This window comes from Lycium ferocissimum, chromosome 8 (assembly GCF_029784015.1).
Source record: "Lycium ferocissimum isolate CSIRO_LF1 chromosome 8, AGI_CSIRO_Lferr_CH_V1, whole genome shotgun sequence".
In the NCBI taxonomy this organism is placed as follows: Eukaryota; Viridiplantae; Streptophyta; class Magnoliopsida; order Solanales; family Solanaceae; genus Lycium; species Lycium ferocissimum.
In genome coordinates this window covers 55,665,859-55,687,951 of record NC_081349.1, presented here as the reverse complement: position 1 = coordinate 55,687,951, position 22,093 = coordinate 55,665,859, and the positions used below count along the sequence as shown (strand labels likewise).

General features: G+C 42.0%; 1 protein-coding gene across 1 annotated transcript; it reads right to left on the bottom strand.

Moving 5' to 3' along the window:
• Positions 1-13,664: 13,664 nt before the first annotated feature.
• On the bottom strand, positions 13,665-14,279 carry LOC132066494 (uncharacterized). The gene has a single exon (XM_059459799.1). The coding sequence runs from the start codon at positions 14,277-14,279 to the stop codon at positions 13,665-13,667; it is 615 nt and encodes a 204-aa protein (XP_059315782.1).
• Positions 14,280-22,093: the final 7,814 nt, after the last annotated feature.

The window sequence follows — 22,093 nt, the reverse complement described above, 5'->3', positions numbered from 1 at the left end:
GACTTCACTGATCTTATGTTCCAAAATAAGGATTTGACAATCATTTAATGTATTTCTTAGAGCTATTCCTTGTTGAGTACCTTAGTGTTTGTGGAACATCAGAATTTAGCTTTCTTCCTTTTCTTGGCCCTTTGCTTTGTGATTTTGGAGATAAACTCCGCTTCGTGCATATCTCTGTATTCATATCAATAGCAAGACCATCAAGATCTTCTCGTCTTATTTTTAACCAAAGTCAACTTTTCTTTTTCATCCTGTAGATTATGAGAAACTACATCATGCAAAGCTCTATTAGGTGACATCCTTACAGCAACTTTCAGAGGCTGAACATCCTTCACATCAGGAATAATAGCCAAAGCTAAATTCCTTTCTTCTGCACCTTTTTCAGGATAATAACCAACCAACTGCAAGTTACTACTAGAATTATCTACTTCCTCATTAGAAATCTCTTGGCCTACCTATCTGCATCAACCTGTATGCTCATATCCCCATCACTGTCATCATTCATGCTTACATTTGTTAATAAACCTTGAGAAACCTGTTCCTTATCTAAAGATTCCATTTTGCTATCATTCTCGAGCATGTTATCAGAATCAACACTCTTGTTATCAGGAGTCATCTCTGATCCCATGACAACCTCCTCTTCTTTATCCAGGACCTTATCTTGCTCTATTTCCTTTTGTTCACCTTGAATTGAATCAGCCTGATCATCCATAACTTTCAAAGTATCAGTTACACTTTTTGGCTTAGCCTCCAGATCATCAGATTGCATATCTTTTCTTTGCACCAACACTTGAGGAGAATTGACTATATCTTCATGCCCTTCAACACTGATAAGCTCCACTTCTGCATTTTTATCATAGTTATTTGAGACCAGTTGACTTTGTGAATCCTCCAACTTGTTCTGCACTTTAACATTTGATTTCTTTTCTGAATCCTTCTTCATTACTAGATTTTGATTCTGATCACCATTCCTTCTTTGTTCTTCAGAGATAATTAGCACCTGCTCCTGGTCTTCATCTGCATTGTTATTTACTACTTCTACCTCAAGATCATCTCCATGATTCTGGTTTTGTAACACCTCAAACTTGTTTTGAACCATCACCTTTGTATGATTAATCTCAGTTGGGGTGATCTGTGACAACTTTGACTGTAAGTTATCCTGTTTGGAAGTCGAGAAATCCCTACTATCTTTAACAACATTCCACTTCCCAGGATCACCAAGGAGTTTCCCACTGGCCAATCTCCTAGCATTAAATCTCCTCCTATTCTGAAAAAATTGATTCCTTTGCTGATGTGCACCAACTGATTTACTAGTTGTTACCCGATCATTTTTCACCTCATCAATCACAATAGCCTTCCCATTGTTAACAGACTCATTTTCCACTTTCTCAGGCTCATTCACTACAGGTTAATCCTCCTTCTCCTTGTCCTCCTCAAATATTGTTATTTCTGGATGAAGTCTCCTGCATTCAGCCTCATTATGCCCTTGTAACTTGCATGCTTTACAATATTTTGGAAAATAATAATACTGTATCTTTACTTTTTCAACTCTAACCTCCTTCGAATCCTCATCTTCAATTTCCATATTAACAAAATCAGGTAGATCTGCCAGTAAGTCCATAAGCACCTTGACTCTTGCACAACTCGTCCTGTGCGATTAACAGTGGCAAGATCCATGTGAAGAGGTATACCAACAGCAGATGCAAGTGAAAATAATGCCTCCTTGACAAAGAAAGTAGGCAGCAAGTATGGAAAGGAGATCCAAGAAATAACCTTTGATGTTTCTTGATCAACTTTAAACTTAGAATCATATATCAAAGGTCTCATTTGGTATGAGTATCCATCTCTAGATTGTAAGTAATACACACCTTTTGAACGCAGATTAACAAAGTCCTCCTTTGTTGAAAGTCTAATAAGCACATGTCTATCACGAAACAAGTCTATGGTGCACTTCCCTTTCATCCCACATTGAACAGGGATGATGGATCTTAGTTCCTCCAATGATGGCCATCCATATGAAAACTTTCCAACGACTGCATGCTTCAAATCTTCCAATTGCTCCATCCGATCCACCTCCTCTCACCATCGCAATACATGAACACCATTCTTCGTATTTCACATTTTTAACAGAGATTTTCGACGTACCATTTTGCAAGCGAGATTAGGGCGTGGTCAAGTATATGCCTATAATCCATCTTCGATGTTGAAGGTTCATTATGGGAGTCTTTTATGGTAATAGTAGGTATTAGGGTAGATGACGAGGTCTGGCCAGCCACCAGAGATGACTGACCAGTGGCCACGACGGCCATACTGCCGGCGGTAAAGGTTTAGAATTTAGGGTTTTGCATGGAACTAGGGTTTACGTTGAGAGCTTTTTGTTGAATCCTCCTATCCTTATTAGCCACCATCATCCTTTTAATAACAAGGTAACGCCTGGCCCTTTTAAAATTCTTGGGAGGGATGTTGTGTAAACTCACCCCTCATGCATAAATATCTCACTCCACAATTGGTTCCACATTGCTTGTCATCATTTAATCAGTCACACCATTCCCACGGTAAGATTCAAAATTTCAATCACTCCATAGCACCTATTAACATTCCTACTTAATGTTAGGATATCCACAGGGAGTGGTTCTGTTCCACCCTCTCGTTTATCGGGCTTCGCTCTAAAATGACCTTTCTTCTCGTTTGCCTCATTCTTTTGCCCTTCCTTCTTTATTTCCAACACGTCTCTCTTTCTTCTCTTCTCCCCCTTTTTCTTTTTTTTCTTATACTACACGCATCACACATACCGGGTATTCGTCATTTATCGCTCTTTTGTTTCGCTGATCAGCCTTACTTTGGTTTCGCTTCCCTTCATATCAGTAATAACAACTTCTATCATGTAACTATTCGAGTCAATTCCTGGATAAATAGCCTGAACTATGACATAGGATACAACTGCGGTCATACTATCGACCAATTTCCAGGCAAGGAGCTTTTGTGAACACGTCTCTTTTAATATCTTTCCTCGAGGTCTCACCGAGGTCAATAAGGCTAGCTTATAGTGGCATGAAGGTTTTCTCCCGCTATAATCATCAGGTAAAGCCTAACTTAATAATCTGATCCGGTGTTGCATGCATATACATATGCATCAAGCTCATTTTATAATTTGATCTTCCAAAGCATAAAAGGCCTAACCAAATTCTTCTAGCTTACGACTTCTTCTGGAAGGCCTATCTCTTTAATTCTCCTTAGTATATAAAAATTCTTTCTATTTCAAGCACACCATGCTCCCTTCCCATGTTCTTTATTCCATCCTAACCTATTCATTCTTCCCTTAGTTTAATACATACTTGCTATGTTTATCCTGCATTTTAACTACTAGCTCCATCCTTAATCACTCATTGCTGGTCCTCTCTTCTTCTCACGGCAATTCTGTCTACAGTTCCCACAATTTCCTTTAGATTCCTGGGAGAATTTTGGCAGAGTTTCCCTTGTAAACCTAACAATCCCAAACCTGCACATAGCCCAGAAAACACATCCCATGCCTTAATAGGACACATATAATATGCAACTTAGCAGCACAAGACTGTTTACCATAAAAGGATATAAGTAATAAAGCTTATCTCATAAGATGTACCTCCACACTCTTTCTAGAATTCCATTATATATATTTTTTCTACACACTATGTCAATATACTCCCTTCGGGGAGGTTTACTTACTCATAATCATAACTCTGGCTATCACTGGGTCACTAATAAGCGTAGACATCTCAAATTATTTGATTGGCTCAGATTTTCACCTCAACACAGTCAACAACATCAGGAGTAATATATGACAGCGTAGAACCCGAATCAATCGACGCATACACATTATAAGAGGATACCGACAATATACTTGGGACAATATCAGAGCGAGACTCAAAATCCTATTACGCAGCTAACGCATAGGCATGATGCTGGGATCCACTTGGACTGGGCATTCCTCTTCGATCTCTATCACAGCCTGCTAATATCTGCGACCTTTGCCTCGGAGGGCGTACCGATGATGAAGAGCCAACTACTAACCCCATAGGTCAAACCTTATCTCTACCGCGCATTCATGGACAGTCGCGCCTGAAATGGCCTGGCCGACCGCAGGCATAACAAACATCCAAGCCCAGATGGCACGATCCCCAATGTAACTTACAACACTGAGTACATCGTGGTACCGATGAGCTCACCTGACTGGAACCATTCCAAATCGGAGAACTGGAAACTCGGAGACTTTGGGGTGGCCTAGAATAAGTGGATCTATCAAACCTATGTCTAGAAAACTATGGAGGAGCACTAGTTGTTGAATGAACTGAGTGCCTCGGAGCGCCCCTAAAATCATGATCAAACCCTGAAGACCTGACTCTCTTCCTCTAACTCCTGTCACCATGGCCCGAATCCTGCCACCGAGCTTGAGCGGCTACTAACTGTGTCAGCAAAAGGATGGCCTACCTCATCTCCTGGCTTGGGGTACCTGGTGGAGGAACTGAGGGTGTTGGGGCCAAGGTTGAGACTCCCCTTTAATCCTCTAAAGTGGGTGAAGTATGGGAAAACCGAAATAGAGCCTTACTCTGGGGTTCGCTCCCCTCCATATCCATAGATGGCTCTCGTTCAATCCCCTCGTCAACCACTATCTTGCCCGTCCGGGCTGCTGTAGTTTTTCCTTCATCAACTTTACTAAAAACATAACGCATGGTTAGGAAAAAGGAAATTCTTATATTATAGCTCTTTCGCACGTTCTATGAAGAAGAAAGATGGTCATCATTCCTAAATGCCCTGCAGCCTCCTGTTTATAAGTGCGGCTTGCTTCACACCCATAAAAAAGACACTACTGGACACGGCTTGTAGACACACCCTAGGACAGAACTGCTCTGATACCACTTTTGTCACGACCCAACTAGGGGCCATAACGGGTACCCGGAGCTACCTTACCGAGCACCACCCATCATACTTGTCATCAACTCTTCCTAAATATACACTACTCTTAGCATGGAACTTGTCATCATACAATCATTATCATTTTCAAAATACATCTACCTTTGTGCACATAACCCCGCGAGGCTATCAAAAATGATATACAAATATACACTATAGTAATCATGAGACATCTACTACCCACATATAATTATCTACGATCGTCTAACCGGAATACTAGAGTCATAAGGACGGGACAGGACCCCGCCATGCCCAAATATGTAAGCAAAAGAATATATCAATAGGTTGCACCTCCGGAGTAGTGGGGTGCTCCTGTGCAACTGCTGAGTAAGCCCCTAAGCGTCTGCACCATCTCCCTATCTACCTATGGGCATGAGCTCAGCATCCATAAGGAAAAGGACGTCAGTGCGAACAATGTACTGAGTATGTAAGGCATACATGGTAACATAATAAGGAAATATATAAAGCGTAACAAGTAAAGATAACTGTATCTGCTTGCCTCTTGAGGCGGAATCATGCATGCTCACTTTTACCTTTAAACCCAAATCATAACACATATATACAGATATGAGTAAGCTGTGAATCATATGTTATCACTAGCCCGCATCCGGGTATCTCGGGTCTGGGATAGTCATCTCACGCCGCCCACTAATGGTGTTGCCGGTGCCATATAGGCACGATGTAATCATCTATAAGCCGCTGCCTTAGCGGTGTTGCCCGGCCGTATAGGCGCGGTGTAATCTTACATATACATAAGCCAATGCATGCATGGGAGCTCAAATAAAAGCTATCAATCTATCGGATTGACGTAAGGTCGGGAACCTCCGATTATGTTATGGAATAATCATGATCATCATGTCTCACCTTGAAGGAACTAAAAATATGAGGTGAGACTAACAACAAGAAGCAGCATTCATGAAAACATAAAAATAAGAATATCGGACTCATCATAGCATCATTATCATGGAACATATCTCATCTCTATTTCATAAGAAGCTCTTAAAAATCATTAAGTTTCCTCTTTTAGAGTGTAAGAAGATCATGGAAATATAGAAAAGAAATCACAATATAAGGGTCATGCCTTTGAAAGAAGGGGACTAGGCTCACATACCTTTATGTCTTCTTAATTACTAAGAGTTCTCCTTACAAGCTCGCGATTCTACATTCAAGAGAATCCGTACAAAATTAACTCATTGAGAACATGCTTAAATCTGGACTAAAGCGACTAAAAGGCTAACGAAAATTGGGAAGCATTTCCTTTGTTCCTACAACTTTCTCCATACGATATAACAACTCCAAACCATCAATAACAACATTCACAACATCATAATCAATAACTTCAACAAGTTCGACATTATTCAATTCTCCAATTTCCTCTCAAGGTCATCCTTAACCATGGCCATAATACAACACCACACGCATTCCCATATAATGCTTCTACAATTTTCTTAGTATCATTTATAACAAGATTATACTCATATCATCTCAAGAATTATGATTCAAGTCAAGTTACCATTCAAGAATATCACAATTTCCATATTTGAACTCTAAATTCTACCTTCTTCCATAATCTAAGTCTTTCAACCATTCAATATTCTTAACAACATGAAATGATCATAAAACTCACCTTTGATTGTGTAGGAACGGGTTTTGGATGGAAATGCTTCACTTAAAGAAAACCCTAGCTTCAATTCCAAAGAGATTTCTTGCTTCCATCAACCCTAGCTAGCATTCTTGCACTTGGTTCTACTACTTTTTGGTGTTGATCTTTGATTTTCCCTTGGATATAGGTAAGTGAAGTGTGGAGAAGGTTCTAGAGGTTTTGATAGTGTTGGAGAGAAGTGGGAAATGAAAAGAATGAATTTGGGTCTCCTTATATAAGCTTAAAAAAATCTGCCCGTCGGGAGTTATACGGTCAGTATAATTTTACATTGTCCGTATAATCGACCGTATAACTCCATCAGTGATGGACCTTCACTATAATGGTTATACGAACCATTATACGGACCGTATAATATTATATGGACCGTATAAATGGTTGTATAATCCACCTCTTCTCCGATCTTGTTCTCGTCGCTTCGTTTGATCTCCAATCCTTATGGAACTTTCTTAGCACTTGTTTAGCACTTCATTAACAATCTAAACATCCTTATAACTCGTTAACAAGACCCTACAAAATAATCTTTAAGTCGATACTTACGAAACCATTTCCCAAACGCGACTTATACCTCACTTTCCTTCGATGAACTTTCTTTCTCCGATTCATACAACTTTAAAATCTTATCGCATACACTTTGAAACTACCAAATACCCTCCTTAATGTCATAAGAACTCCACGTTGACCTTAAGCTGATGCTAGTCTACGTACGACACAATGATATGAAATTTCGAGGTGTAACACCTTTCATAGGTGAAACTTTGAGGAAAACCCAATCACCTACCTTAAACTCTAACTTGCGTCGCCGATTATCCGCATAGGATTTCTGTCAACTCTGAGCCGTTAGCAACCTTTCCTGAATGAATTTCACCTTGTCAACTGCTTGCTGAATTAAGCCTGGGCTTACTAACTGATTTTCCCCTACATCAAACTATCCTATGTGCGATCTACATCTCCGCCCATATAAGGCCTCATACAGAGCCATCTGATTACTGGAATGGTAACTGTTGCTATATGCAAACTCGATAAGAGGCAGATAATCATCCCAACTACCTTGATAGTCAAGAAAACAAGCTCTCAACATATCGTCAAGTGTCTGTATAGTACGCTCCGCCTGTTCGTCTACCTGCGGATGAAACGTGGTACTAAGACTCACCTGAGTCCCCAATCCATTCTGAAAAGACTTCCAGAAATTACCTGTGAACTGTGTTCCCCTATCTGATATAATGGCTGTAGGAACACTATGAAGTAGTACAATTTCTTTAAGATAAAGCTTTGCATAATCTTCGGCAGTGTAAGTAGTTCTGGCAGGCAGAAAATGGGCTGACTTCGTAAGTCTATCAACTATGACCCATATCGAATCATACTTTCGCTGAGTATGGGGCAAACCTACAATAAAATCCATATTAATTACCTCCCACTTCCAAGTCGGAATCTCCATATCCTGTAATAGACCTCCGGGCTTCTGGTCTTCTATTTTGACCTGCTGACAATTTTGACACTGAGCAACAAATTCTGCTATATCTCATTTCATACTATCCCACCAATAAACTTCCTTGAGATCACGGTACATCTTTATTGAGCCTGGATGAATAGAATAGCGAGAGTAACGTGCCTCCCCCACAACCCGTGACGGAGTCCCGCAACACGTGGGAACACATAATCTACATCGATACCCTCGAGTACTCCGTTACCTCCGTAATCACAAAGGGTGTCTTTTCTTTTGGAGGTGTTGTATCTTGGTAATGAACCAGGACAAAGGTCTTCGTACTGACGTCGTTTTATTTCTGCTACCAAAGATGACATCACACGTTGTGTCTTGAACAGTAACTCCTGCATCACCTGAATCTATCAATCGAACTCCGAGGCTAGCTAATCGATGAACTTCATGGGCTATTTCTCTTCTCTCTGGCGGCACATGTGACAAGCTACCCATAGATTTATGACTGAGGGCATCGCCTACTACGTTAGCTTTCCCGGGATGGTACAGAATATCTATATCATAGTCTTTTAGCAACTCTAGCCACTGCCTCTGACGCAAATTCAAGTCCTTCTACTTAAAGATGTATTGGAGACTCTTATGATCAGTATAGATATCAACATGGACACCGCATAAGTAGTGCCTCCATATTTTCAAAGCGTGAATCACTGCCTCTAGCTCAAGATCATGGGTTGTGTAATTCTTCTCATACTTCTTCAGCTGTCTAGAAGCATAAGCAACAACCTTACCATGTTGCATTAACACACAGCCCAATCCAATGCCCGAAGCATCACAATATACCATATAGCCATCTGCTCATTCTGGAAGAGTCAAAACAGGTGCTAAATTCAGCTTATCCTTAAATGTCTGGAAACTCTACTCACAAGCATCTGTCCATTGGAACTTAGCTGATTTCTGAGTCGACTTAGTCAATGGGGCTGAAAGAGAGGAAAATCATTCTACAAACCTTTTATAATAACCTGCCAAGCCTAAGAAACTGCGTATCTCCGTTGGTGTTGTGGGCCTTGGCCAATTCTTCACAACCTCAATCTTTTGGGCATCCACTCTAATGCCTTCTTCTAAAATAATGTGACCCAGAAAAGCTACAGAGTTCAACCAGAACTCACACTTGGAAAACTTGGCATATAACTCTCCTTTTTGAGGAACTCCAAGCACTGCTTGTAGATGTTCTGCATGATCAGCCTCTGACGGCGAATAAACTAGAATATCATCTATAAATACAACCACGAACAAATCTAGGAAGGGTCTGAATACATGATTCATCAAATCCATGAATACGGCTGGGGCATTAGTTGGCCCGAACGACATAACATGGAACTCATAGTGGCCATATCTAGTCCTGAATGCCGTTTTCGGAATCTCCTCTTCCTTCACCCTAACCTGGTGGTATCTTGATCTCAAGTCTATCTTCGAAAAATAATTAGCGCCTTGCAACTGGTCAAATAAATCATCAATCCTCGGGAGCGGATACTTATTCTTTACAGTCACTTTATTCAATTGTCTATAATCAATACACATTCCCAAAGAGCCATCCTTCTTTCTTACAAATACCCCTAGGTGCTCCCATGGTGATGTCTTTCGTCAAATAAAGCCCTTTTCAAGAAAATCTTTCAACTGCTCCTTCAATTCTTTCAACTCCGCAGGTGCCATCCTATAAGGAGGAATAGATATTGGCTGAGTATCTGGCAATAGATTAATAGTAAATTCAATCTCTCTCTCTGGGGAATGCCTGGAAGCTCATCTGGAAACTCATTAACCACAGGAACAGACTGAAGGGTCGGTGACTCTGCTTGCATATTCTGAACCCGAACCAGGTGATAGATGTACCTTTTTTTGATCATCTTCCTTGCTTTAAGGTAGGAAATAAACCTACCGCTCGGCGAAGCAGCATTGCCCTTCCACTCTAGAACTGACTCACCTGGGAACTGAAATCTAACTATCTTAGCTCCGCAATCAACATTGGCATAACAGGAAGCCAACCAATCCATACCCATAATAACATCGAAATCAATCATGTCTAACTCAATCAGAGCTGCTACGGTACGGCGGTAACAAACTATAACTACACAGCCTCGATATATCTGCCTAGCTATAATTGGATCACCAATTGGCGTAGATACCTCAAATGGTTTAATCAACTCGGGCTCTATCCCAAACTTGCCTACAACAAAGGGAGTAACAAATGATAAAGTGAAACCTCGATCAATCAGTGCATACACATCGGTAATAGAGACCGATAGTATACCGTAACTACATCGGGAGACGTCACGATCTGCGCCTATCGGCCAATGCATATACGCAATCTGGCCGAGGACCGCTCGAGCCGGATGCTCCACCTCCCTCCTACCCCGTTCCGCCGGTGCACGGAAAGCTTGCCCTAAAGGGCGGCACTCGTGCTAAGACGAACCAGCCATAGACCCCGTAGGCTGAACCATACGTGTACTAACTCTCGTCGGCTTCCTCATCCTCGCGCCCGACCGACCACAAGCATAGTAACCATCCAATCCCCAATCGACAACCGCCGGCCGTGTAGCATACCACTGAGCACACCTTGCGCAAGTGGTGGCCTTAACTGCTAACTCGTTCGGTACCGAGGGAGCTCGGGATACCCTAGAACCCCGGCCTGCTCCGGAATAAGAAGACCGATCAAACCTCGGACCTGAAAACCATAGAAATGCGCTCCCACCAAATGGAATAGATATCGGGGATACTGCTGTCTCTGTCCTCCCCTAGACTCACCCCCGGTATCTAAAGATCTGGCCCTCTTGCCATGGCCCCTGTCACGGTCACGTTCTGTCCTTCACTGATGCTTGCGATCCTCTAAATTCTATGCATACACCTGTATGCGAGAGATATCCATGCCCGACTATAATGCGGCAGTCATACAAGTATCTATCAAATGTGGCCCTAGACCATCCACAAAACGATGAACTCTGTCCTCCATCTCAGCCACCATGGTTGGGGCATACCTAGCCATAGAATCAAAATACACACAATACTCCTGAACACTCATACGGCCCTACTCAATACGTAAAAACATGTCTGCTCGGGCTTGTCGGACCTCCGGTGGTAAATAACGGTGGATAAAAGCATCTAAATACTCTCGCCAAATCGCTGGAGGGGCATTCTCTCCCCTAGATAGCTCCCAAGTCTGATACCACTGTACTGTAATATCACGAAGCCTATACTAAGCCAACTATATAGACTCGACCTCATCCACGTGCATAACCCTTAAGGTCCTCTACATACCATCAATGAAATCATGGGGGTCCATATTGTGCTTTATATCCGAAAACTCTGGAGGACCTAAACCAAAGAAGGTCTTAACCCTCAAACTACCAGCCCTGTAATCCTAGTCAACACCAACTCCCTGCCGCGGAGCCTGGGCGGCTACTAATCTGGTCAATAACTGTATAACATCCCGCACATCTCGGACGGACGCATCCGAGCCGAGGAATCCTGACGGGTGCGGGGTGGGTAGCGACGTCTCGGACGGTCCCTCGCCCGACCTCATCCCGAGCTCTCGTAGCTCGCCGAGTATGGCTGGTGGCCTCACCGCCGCTCTCTTGCCCTTCGGGTAGGCGTAATTTTCTTGCAGGGCCACAACAAATCGAACAAATCATCAGAACGCGAATGCTTAACACATGGCTCTATCGCACGATCTAAAAGGGAAAGAATGACATCATCCTAAATGTCCTGTAGCCTCCTTTTTATAAGTGTGGTGCACAACACACCCATAAACAAGACTCTAATAGACACTCGGCTCAGACAACCCTAGAACGAAAGCGCTGCCTTCGACACCACTCGCCACGACTCAAACCGATGAGTCGTGATGAGTGTCTAACCTCTAGCGACCAAACACCCCTATACTCAAATCTGAATCTTACTGAACATCAAGGGCCCATAAGTGACTCAAACTGATCTCATTCTGCCTCATAAATAGATAACATCATGAACTCTGTACAACCTGTATATACATAAACATCTTTTGAAAGAATAAAGGCAAGCTAGCTAGGCTGCTACATATATTATACACAAAAGAATAGAAGCCAACAAGGCTACATCATCGACTAATACATACAAGAATCCACATCTCTCCGGAATAAAAGCTGTAGAAAGGACGGGACAGGGCCCTGTCATACCCATATGCATATACATCTCAAAAGGGTGGCATACTAAAATTGACTACAGCTACGGATCAAATGGAGCGCATTGACCACTGCTAGATATGGGGTCCTGCGACACGGACCACCCGTGGTCACCCGAACTGCGGGCATGAACGCCGGCCCTTCGAGCAACGAGGAGTCGGAAGGATGCGTGCGAGTATGAAAGGCATAAGAACAACATATATATGTAAGAGTCATGGATAAGATGCGAACTCATGTTTAAATAACTATCCGTACGTACTTGTATGTCGTACGTATATCCGTATATATCCGTAAATACGTGTACCGACAATGCCTCTGTGGGCGCATAATATGCATGTCCATGCCTATCAATGCAGGTCATAGATATATATATATATATATACTTATATGCGTGTATAACGCCTGTCAAGCCTCTATGGCATCCCATCATATCATATCGGCCTCTCTGCAGCCATCATCAGATACATTCTTTGCGGTACGTGCTGCCTGATCCTTATATTATCATCATGGTGCAGCAACTGATCAGGTGGTAATGCGTGTGTAATGCCTATCTCTCTTCTCATACCCCACATATATCTAATATTCGCGTATATAACGCCTTTTAGTCATGGGTCAATGTACATAGATATATAATGAATGTAATGCATGAATAAATTGTATATATAGAACTGGATAAATAAAACTGGACCCATGAACAGAAGGAACAATCATAAACGGGGTATAGTTGACCATGGCAAACAACAATCATTCTCTTTTCATCTATCAGAGCCAGTTACTCATACTTTTTCCAGATCCATTCTGCATCGTCCAACTCAACTTCTTGTGTTATTCAAAGTGAAGGTTTCTCGCCTATTGGTGTCACTTTCAAAGACCATACACCAACAGGTATGGGGTGGCTCCAGTCGAAGTCCTAGCAGTAGTGCGGTATCCCAGCAATGCATAAGGCAACTGTTCGTGCCAGTTTTTGTAGTTATCAATCATCTTTCAGAGGATTTCTTGATGTTTTTGTTGGTGGCTTCCACAGCCCCGTTTATTTGTGGCCGATATGCAGTTAAATTTTGGTGAGTGATTCGGAACTGCGCACACTTGTCTTTCATCAAGTGGCTATTCAGATTAGCCCCATTGTCTGTTATAATTGATTCTGGGATGCCGAATCGACATATGATGTTGTTGCGCACAAAGTCTGTGACAAATTTCTTGGTTACTAATGAATAAGATGCTGCTTCCACCCACTTGGTGAAGTATTCTATGGCGACCAATATGAAGCGATGTTTGTTTGATGCTGCTGGCTCAATTAGTCCTATGACATCCATGCCCAAGCGGCGAATGGCCAAGTTGACGACATAGCATTTAGTTCTTTTGGAGGGATCTTTATTAAGTCTCCATGAACTTGACACTTGTGGCATTTCTATATAAATTTGCTACAGTCATTTTCCATGGTCATCCAGTAATAACCTGTTCTCAAGATTTTCTTTGCTAGCAAGAACCCATTCATGTGAGGTCCGCAGGTTCCGGCATGCACTTCTTCAATCAATTTTGTAGCTTTGAAAGAATCAACATATCTAAGCAATCCCAGGTCTGGAGTTCTTTTGTACAGAACATTCTTGTGGAGGAAGAAACCATTTGCTAACTTCCTGATAGTCCTTTTCTTATTTAAAGTGATTCCTTTGGGATATTCTCCTTTCTCCAAGAACATTTTAATGTCAACGTACCAAGGTTTTTCCATCGGTAAGCTCCTTCTACAAAAGCACAACAATGGCCGATCTTTTATTTCAATTTTGACAGCAACAATGTATCTACTGTCGGGATGCTGAATCATGGATGCTATTGTTGCTAATGCATCGACAAATTCATTCTGAGTTCTTGGTATATGTTTGAACTTTACTTCTCGAAAACGATCCACCAATCTTTGTACAAGTCTAACATACGGTATGATCTTTTCATTTTTAGTGGCCCACTCTCCTCGAACTTGCTGGATTAGCAAATATGAGTCACCAATTACCTGAAGATCTTTCACATCCATGTCGAGAGCTAAGCGTAGACCCAAGACCCAAGCTTAGTATTCAACCATGTTGTTAGTGCAATTGAAACTCTACTTGGCCGCCACTGGATAATATTGTCCTGAGTCTGAAACTAAGACAGCTCCGATCCCTGATCCTTTAAAATTGACTGCTCTATCAAAGTATACTTTCCATCCTGACTCGTTTTCGCTTTCCTCACCTTCAATTGTCATTATTTCTTCATCTGGGAAGTAAGTCCATAAGGGTACGGGATTGTCATCTACCAAAGCTCGCGCAGATCCGCTAATGCCTCGCGCTCTTTTTTACCGCCTTCATTCGCCACGACCGGATATCGAACTCACTTAAAAGCATTTGCCATTTGGCACCTTCCTATGGGCATAGGTTAGCGAAAGATGTACCTTAGTGGATCCATTCTTGAGATCGATGAGTCGTGTATGTACCAATGGCATATAATGTCTTCCGAGATACCCGAGGTTAAGCGCAGCGTCTTGCCCATCCACAGGAGTATCTGGATTTGCAAGGTGTGAACTTCTTACTAATGTAATAGATGGCTCTCTCTTTCTTGCCTGTCTCATAATTTTGTGCTAACATACATCCTAAAGCATTTTCTGATACCGACATCTATAGCAGCAAAGGAGTTCCCGGCCTTGGTGGGACCAAAACAGGTGGATTTGACGCCATTATCTTTTGATTGTGTCAAAGGCTTTCTGACAGTCTTCCGTCCATTTAGTTGGAGCATCTTTCTTGAGGAGCTTGAGGATTGGTTCTATGATCACTGTGGACTGGGCGATGAAGCGTCCAATGTAATTCAACCTTCCTAAAAGCTCATGACCTCTTTTTTCATTCTAGGCGGTGGTAGCTCTTTGATTGCTTTGATCTTGGCGTGATCTAACTCGATACCGCGACGACGGACTATAAACCCTAGCAATTTTCTAGCAGGTACTCCAAATGCACATTTTGCAGGATTGAACTTCAAATCATACTTGCGGAGTCTGTCAAAGAATCTTCGTAAAGTAGGTGGTCCTCACCTACTCGAGATTTGATGACTACGTCGTCCACGTATACCTCAATTTCTTTGTGCATCATATCATGAAAGACGGTAGTCATTTCCCTCATATAAGTAGCGCCGACATTCTTGAGTCCAAAAGGCATTACCCGGTAATGATATACTCCCCAGGGTGTGATGAATGCCATCTTTTGAGCATCTTCCTCATCCATCAATATCTGATGATAGCCTGCGTAGCAATTCACAAAAGATTGCACCTCATTCTTGGCGAAGTTATTAATGAGTATGTGAATATTTGGGAGCGGGAAATTATCCTTTGGGCTAGCGTGGTTGAGATCACGGTAGTCCACACAAATCATTATTTTCCAATCTTTCTTTGGTACTGGAACTATGTTTGCCAACCATGTCGGGTATGGTGTCACCTCAACAACCCCCGAATGAATCTGTTTTTCTACTTCTTCTTTAATCCGGATGCTGACATCGGGCTTAGGTTGCCTGATTTTTTGTTTTACCGGGGCAAAGCCTTCAAGGATCAGCAACCTATAGGCAACAATATTCGTACTCAAACCTGCCATATCGGCATATGACCAAGCGAAGACATCTTCATACTCTTTCAGCAGGCTCCGATACCCTTCTTTCTCAGCTTCCGTCAAGTACACACTTATTCTAGTTTCTCGTACCAACTCCTCACTTCCTAGATTAGCTGCTTCTGTTTCCTCTAGGTTTGGCGTTGGTCTGTTCTCATATTCTTCTTTGACATCTATCAACCCTTCCGGTTTAGTTATCTCTTCCTCCTGATCGTCATTTTGTTCATCGTCGTTTTTACTTGTTTCGTAACATGTCATGACATTATTTGTGGCCTCTGTATTGTTACTGTAAAACAAAATAACATGGTTATCAATCATGTAAAAATAATCTTAATTATGTATTAGTATATAGTCATATTAAAATTATATATACTTATAAAGGTGAAGTAAAATAATTTGGTTTTATTGCAAACTTTGAGGTGTTTTGATTGAAATTTTGAAAAGAGCAGTACAAAGAACGATCCTGACTTGTAATGGAACATCGAGCCATTTCCATTATTAAACCACACATAAATAAGAAAACATGAAAATGCTGTAAGCCGGGCCTCAAAGCCGACTTTCGCCATTTTTCCTGAAAATGAGCATTCTTTCTACCGCAAAGTGAACAACGGGGTGGAAGTCCATCCACTTGTTGTATCTCCTGGTTCAGCAGGGTGAATCTCTAATGCTTCAAAGCATTCTTCAATGATAGCCGCACATTCTCCTTCCCAAAACAGCGTCCTTAAACCCTCTTCTGGATTTCCGCCATTGTGACCCAATGGGCATGTTGTGAAGGATTAGTAGAGATGAGGGAATGGCTTTCTCATTTCAACGGGACCTCTCGGCCCGTATTCTGCTTCTTCTTATTCTGCCTGACATGCTCACTGATTCCTTGCAAATTCTTTCCCAGACCTTTCCCGGGTTCAAACCCATTCCTCATCATAGTTGTACCAACCATCTTGTAGACCAGTGGCATAGGGGTATCTTCATCATCACTGTTATATCCTGCATTTTTGTGCGTCGGAGTATTTTGAGACAATTGCGGGAAGTTACGGGTAAGGCCATTTTCCGGTTTTGCTTTAAGGCGCAAGCCGCTCATGAATATTATTATTGGCATATTGGAATGCCAGGGGCTAACTTGGAAGTTGGGAATTTTTATTAGTTCATGACTTCTTGGAGAAGCCAAGTGGTCAATTATTTTAAACCATGAAAATGTACATGTGTTCATCTTATATTTTGTAAGGGCCAAGGAGGCACATGGACAAGGATGACAAAGCAAGACAAGTAGGTCATCTTTTGTGACTTGAGAAATCTCTAGAATTTTGAGGAAATTTGGAGAAAAGAAAAATAAAAATAATAAGAGAGGAGGGGCACATGACCGGCCATGTGCCCCAATATATATATATATATATGAGTATTACAAGACAAGCTTACTTCATCTTTTTAATTCTAGAAAATTCAAGAAAGAGAGAAGGGGAGAAATGGAGAAAAGAGAGGAGAGGGGTTCGGCTGGCAGTGGCTGGCCGAACCTGCCCCTTATTTTGGCCATGGAAAAATATCTTCTTCATGTTTTCCTACGAATTGAAAGGCTCTCGTCGACGTGGAGTGGTGGTTGGAACAAGAAAACCATCCGTTGATGCCATAACTACTCCTAGCCGAAAGAAGGAGTTGAAAGGAGAAGGTGAGAGTCAATCCTCCTTTACATGTTTTATAGGTGTATATGCATGTTGTGATATGAAAAAGTGAATGAAGTTCATAAAGTTATGGAATATGTAATGTAACCGTGTGCATGTTGTTGGTGAAAGCATATTGAACAAATTTTATTTAGTGTTTGGTGAATATTGTTGTGGACGTTTTGAGCATGTCGTAATGTGTTGAAATGGATGAAAAGCATGAAGTTGTGTGTATTGAGGGGCTGGCCGAGAATGGGCTGTTTGATGTGGAAGGGATAGACTAATTTTACTTAATATAAATTGGTTGTCGAATTGTGAATTCTACCATGTGAAATGAAGGATTGATGACTTATGTTGGTGTTGCAATTGTTACGGGCTGTTTTGGAAGCCAATATGATTTTAATATGTTTTCTCATAATTGTAAAGATCATGTTGTAATGTATGGGATTGTGGATGTAGTTTATGAATTTGAAAGAAAGAAATGCATTGTTGTCGTATTCATTAATTTAGAAGGGTTCGGAGGTAAGATTGAATGTAGGTTTGGATATCCGAATTACCTATCGATATTGTTATTGTGATTGTTGGTTTGGGTGTTGTGATTTGGGCGGAGCCATAATTCTCGGACGGTGTACTTACGGGGGATGTGCCGAAATTCCAGCCAGTAATATAGTGAATGCGTTTGAAGGTTAAGGCAAGTATTTGATAATGAAACTAATGAGTGGATGAATTCTCTTGCATGTAGACTATCAAGTTTGGATGGATAAGCATAACGGCCAAGGCGCGGCCAAGGTATGTAAAGCTCACCTTTCTTTCTTTGGCATGTCTTAGTACTACTAGGCTATGACCCGAGCCTTGGGGTAATTCCACTCTTAGAATCCGAGCTTAGATATGTACTTTGTTCGTTCCTTAAGATCTATTATTTGATGGGACCAAAATAAGGTTTTCTTGTTTTTAAAAGATCCAGTTTTAAAAGTCTTATAAAGAATTTCGACTATAAAAGGGTCCCGAACTTTAAACGTCCGTAACTTTTGCATACGAGCTCGGAACGCCCCCAAACATAATATGTATGTTCATGAGACATAACTTTCCCCTACCTACCCTAGTCGGGCTCGGGCGGGGGTCGACACCCGTCCGTGGGGCCCGCGACCTTTCTATGCCTATTCTGGGCGACCTTTGGAAAAATGTAAATTTCGTTTTCATTTGAACTTTCGCATATGGATTTCTTACTTACTTAATGATTTATGATTATGATTTTATGCATATGTATGCTCACGACTCCGCTCGTGCTCATGGTTGTACCTCCTTCACCGAGTCACGGTAGGTTATGCTTCGTGCGCATTATGATAAATCTTGGCAGATGATCTTTGTGTTACGTTCACCGAGTCCTCTTCTAAAGGCAGTTCCGTTTTGGTGTGATCTTTGTGTTATGGTGTGATGGCTGGCTATGATGTGTTACGGGGATATGTTCTGTTCGGATACAAATCTAACTCGGTGCAAGCCGTGGCGTGCGCCAACGACGGGCGGGCGACCACTTGGATTCTAGAGCCTATGCATGATTTACATTTTCCTTTTACTAAATATTTTGGTATACATATCATATACTCGGCCTCCCCATTTTGATATTATGATCCGCGTCCGTTTTGCATACACAAGACATCTTCCGTACCGACCCTCCCGTTCTTCGTGGCCGCGTTTCATGCCGCGCGAGACACCGTGTGAGCTAAAGGTAATTACAGCGAAGATATTCCAGCCGGGATCGGCGAGCTCCACTTGTTCGTGAGCGTGCTCGAGTCGAGTTTGCCGTGTTATGATATCGAAATCATGTTAGAGACTTTGCGGAGACGAGTCGTGGGTCCGAGATCTCGTGTCTTGAGCGACCGGGATTTGCTATAGGCGGCTTGGTCTCCCTATATGTTTGTATACGTATGTATGTTCGGGCGATGTACATTCCGCCTGCCTACGGATTTGATCTGATATGTTTGTTATGTTTGATACGCAAGGCCGTCTAAGACAATGTCTGTTATCAGTTCTTTTGAAAGTCCTTCTGTAAACTATGAGCCAATTTGAGAATTTGACAGAATATGTATGAGATTGGAGTCCAGAGGTTCGCTCGGCTCCCGTGGGCGGGGTCGGGTGCCCATCACCCGATCGAAAGGATTGGGTGTGACAAAGTGGCATCGAGCGGTGTCCGTCCTGGGGGTTGTCGCAGTCGTGTCCGGCAGTCCTGTTTTATGGTGTGAAGCGCGCCACATTTTATAAACGGAGGCTACGAGAGCATCTAGGGCGATTTTCTTGGCATCTTAGATCGTAATAACGGGAGCCAAGTTATAGGAAGTTCTCGACATCGACCTTTGATTTCGGCGGAAGGACCGACGTTGACGTACGGAAGTCGCTGCGGTATGGAAGGTTACAAAGCACGAGTGGTAAAGATACGAAAGACATATGTTAAGTAAGAATATCCAGATACGATCGGGGAAGGCAAAGTTGGAAACCGAAAAGGAAGGTAAGTAAGAAAGTGTGATGTGCAATATACAGGCTGAGCATATGGGGTAAATCTAATATCTTCTGACTTTTGTGAATATTGGCCCCGCGTTGCCATGATACGATACAATATGATATGATATATAGATATGATGATGGACCCCGCGAGGCACTTGTTGGTATTTCTGCGCGAGGTCCCGGGCAATAAGAAATACGGGAAACTCGCCGAAATTTTCTAGAAATAATACGAGAACGAGGTACAAGTTGGAAAAATATTTGAAAAAGTCGGGTTAACGATAACAATAAGTTGGCGAGCTATAAAGTATGGTCGCCCTCTAGGAATAAGTTAACTACGGAATGAAAGGGCGAAATAGTAATTAAGACGTCGATGGAAATTGGTAGTAAGGAAATTTGGAAGGACTTGTGCTCGCTAGGCGATGACTTTGAAAGAATTTGGTAGGTGTAGATAAAGTATGATTAGGACAAGGGTATGAGGAAAAGAATTGTGATTAATAGGAATGTGCATGAGACAAGTGTCACGGATGCGACGTTTTTTAAGAAAGGCTATGAATTTGGTGACGACGAAGGCGCAATCACTACCCTGAACTGGAGGCTCGGGACAAGAAGTAGTCGACACTCGTGTGGAGGTGAACATTCGTAACTAAAAAAGACTAAAAATAGTAATTATAAAAGAAAAGGACGTGTTAACGAAAGTGTTTCGGAAATCGGTGAGACTCGATTTACTCCAAAACATGTAATAAAGGTCATGCGAAGGAATTGGACGCGATTATGTCAAGACAGGCACCGGATTCTACGAAAGTTTTGAGGTTGCTGCAAGGCTCAAAGGGAGCAATTCTATGATGGGTGACCCCCTGGGAAGGATGCGGGAAATTCGATATATTCAGACCTAAGAAACAAGTGAGAAGTTAGAATGGCCTAAGGGAAACTAGCGCATATGAGGTGGTTGGAGACTATAAGAAGACGCGTAGGACGAGGCAGACTTGCTTTGAAGGGCAGAGAAAGTCCGTCCATGACCACAGGAATTAGGATAGGCTTGAACAGCGTTTGGACGTATTTTGTGGGCTAGTTGATAGTAATTATATATATATATATGTATACATGAAGGTGTAGGATATCCTAAATATGATTGTATCGGTAGACATGTGAATCCCAGCAACCGAAGTTAAGGTACAAAAGGCATCAATCGAGCAAGAAATTTTACCGGTTCGAGAGATGTACAAAGAAAGAAATGGTACAAGCATTTGCAAAGTAAGCTGTTGTCATTTTATTTTAGGTTGAGATTGGAAACGACAGTTGGAAAAAGAAAGACGGGAAATTGGGTCGGTGAGGAGAAGGAGTTAACGGAAAGAAAGAAATAAAAAGGAAGTGAGACAACAGGGTAGTAATAGGTGATGATGTAGAACTGAGGGCACGAGTACCATGAGCGGCAGGATTGTGAAAGACTAAGTTATAGAAAGATGAGAAACAAGGCAGAATGAATGCTAGGAAATGGTTGGGATGACACGAATAAAATGTGAATGAACAGAATACGTTTTGGAAATGAGAAAAGGACTACGTAAGAGTAGTGTGTTCTGAACGACACAGAGGCAGCATAATATTTCCCATGTACAAAAAATAGGCACGAATGGACAATGGAATAAGAACACCCACTGTGCGGGGCGAAGTGTGAGAAATGCAAAGAGAGGGATGAATAAAGGGGTATGATAATGTATTTGGTATGGACGTACGGGTTACCGGAAGCCCTTCCCGAAGCTGTTTCAGTGATATCTGAGAATCGCCGATAAGGCAAGAGTTATAATGGTGATTTGAGCGGTGTAGAAGTCTTGTAAAAATCTCGAATGACGGGACACTGGAAAATGGATGTGTGTGAAGAAAAAGAGTATGACAAGAGAATGGTATTGGATAGCCTAAAAGATAGTATGGAGGATAGCATTAGCTATAAAGAGGAAGCTCCCCCGAGGTGCTTATGAGACCCTGTATGATTAAGTCGAACATTCGAGGACGAATGTTCTAAAGGGGGGAAGGATGTTATATCCCGCATTTTTGTGCGTCGGAGTATTTTGAGACAA

Bases quoted from the DNA above. Each gene is read 5' to 3' on its own strand.
- LOC132066494 (XM_059459799.1), bottom strand. From the start codon at position 14,279: ATGGATGTGAAAGATCTTCAGGTAATTGGTGACTCATATTTGCTAATC.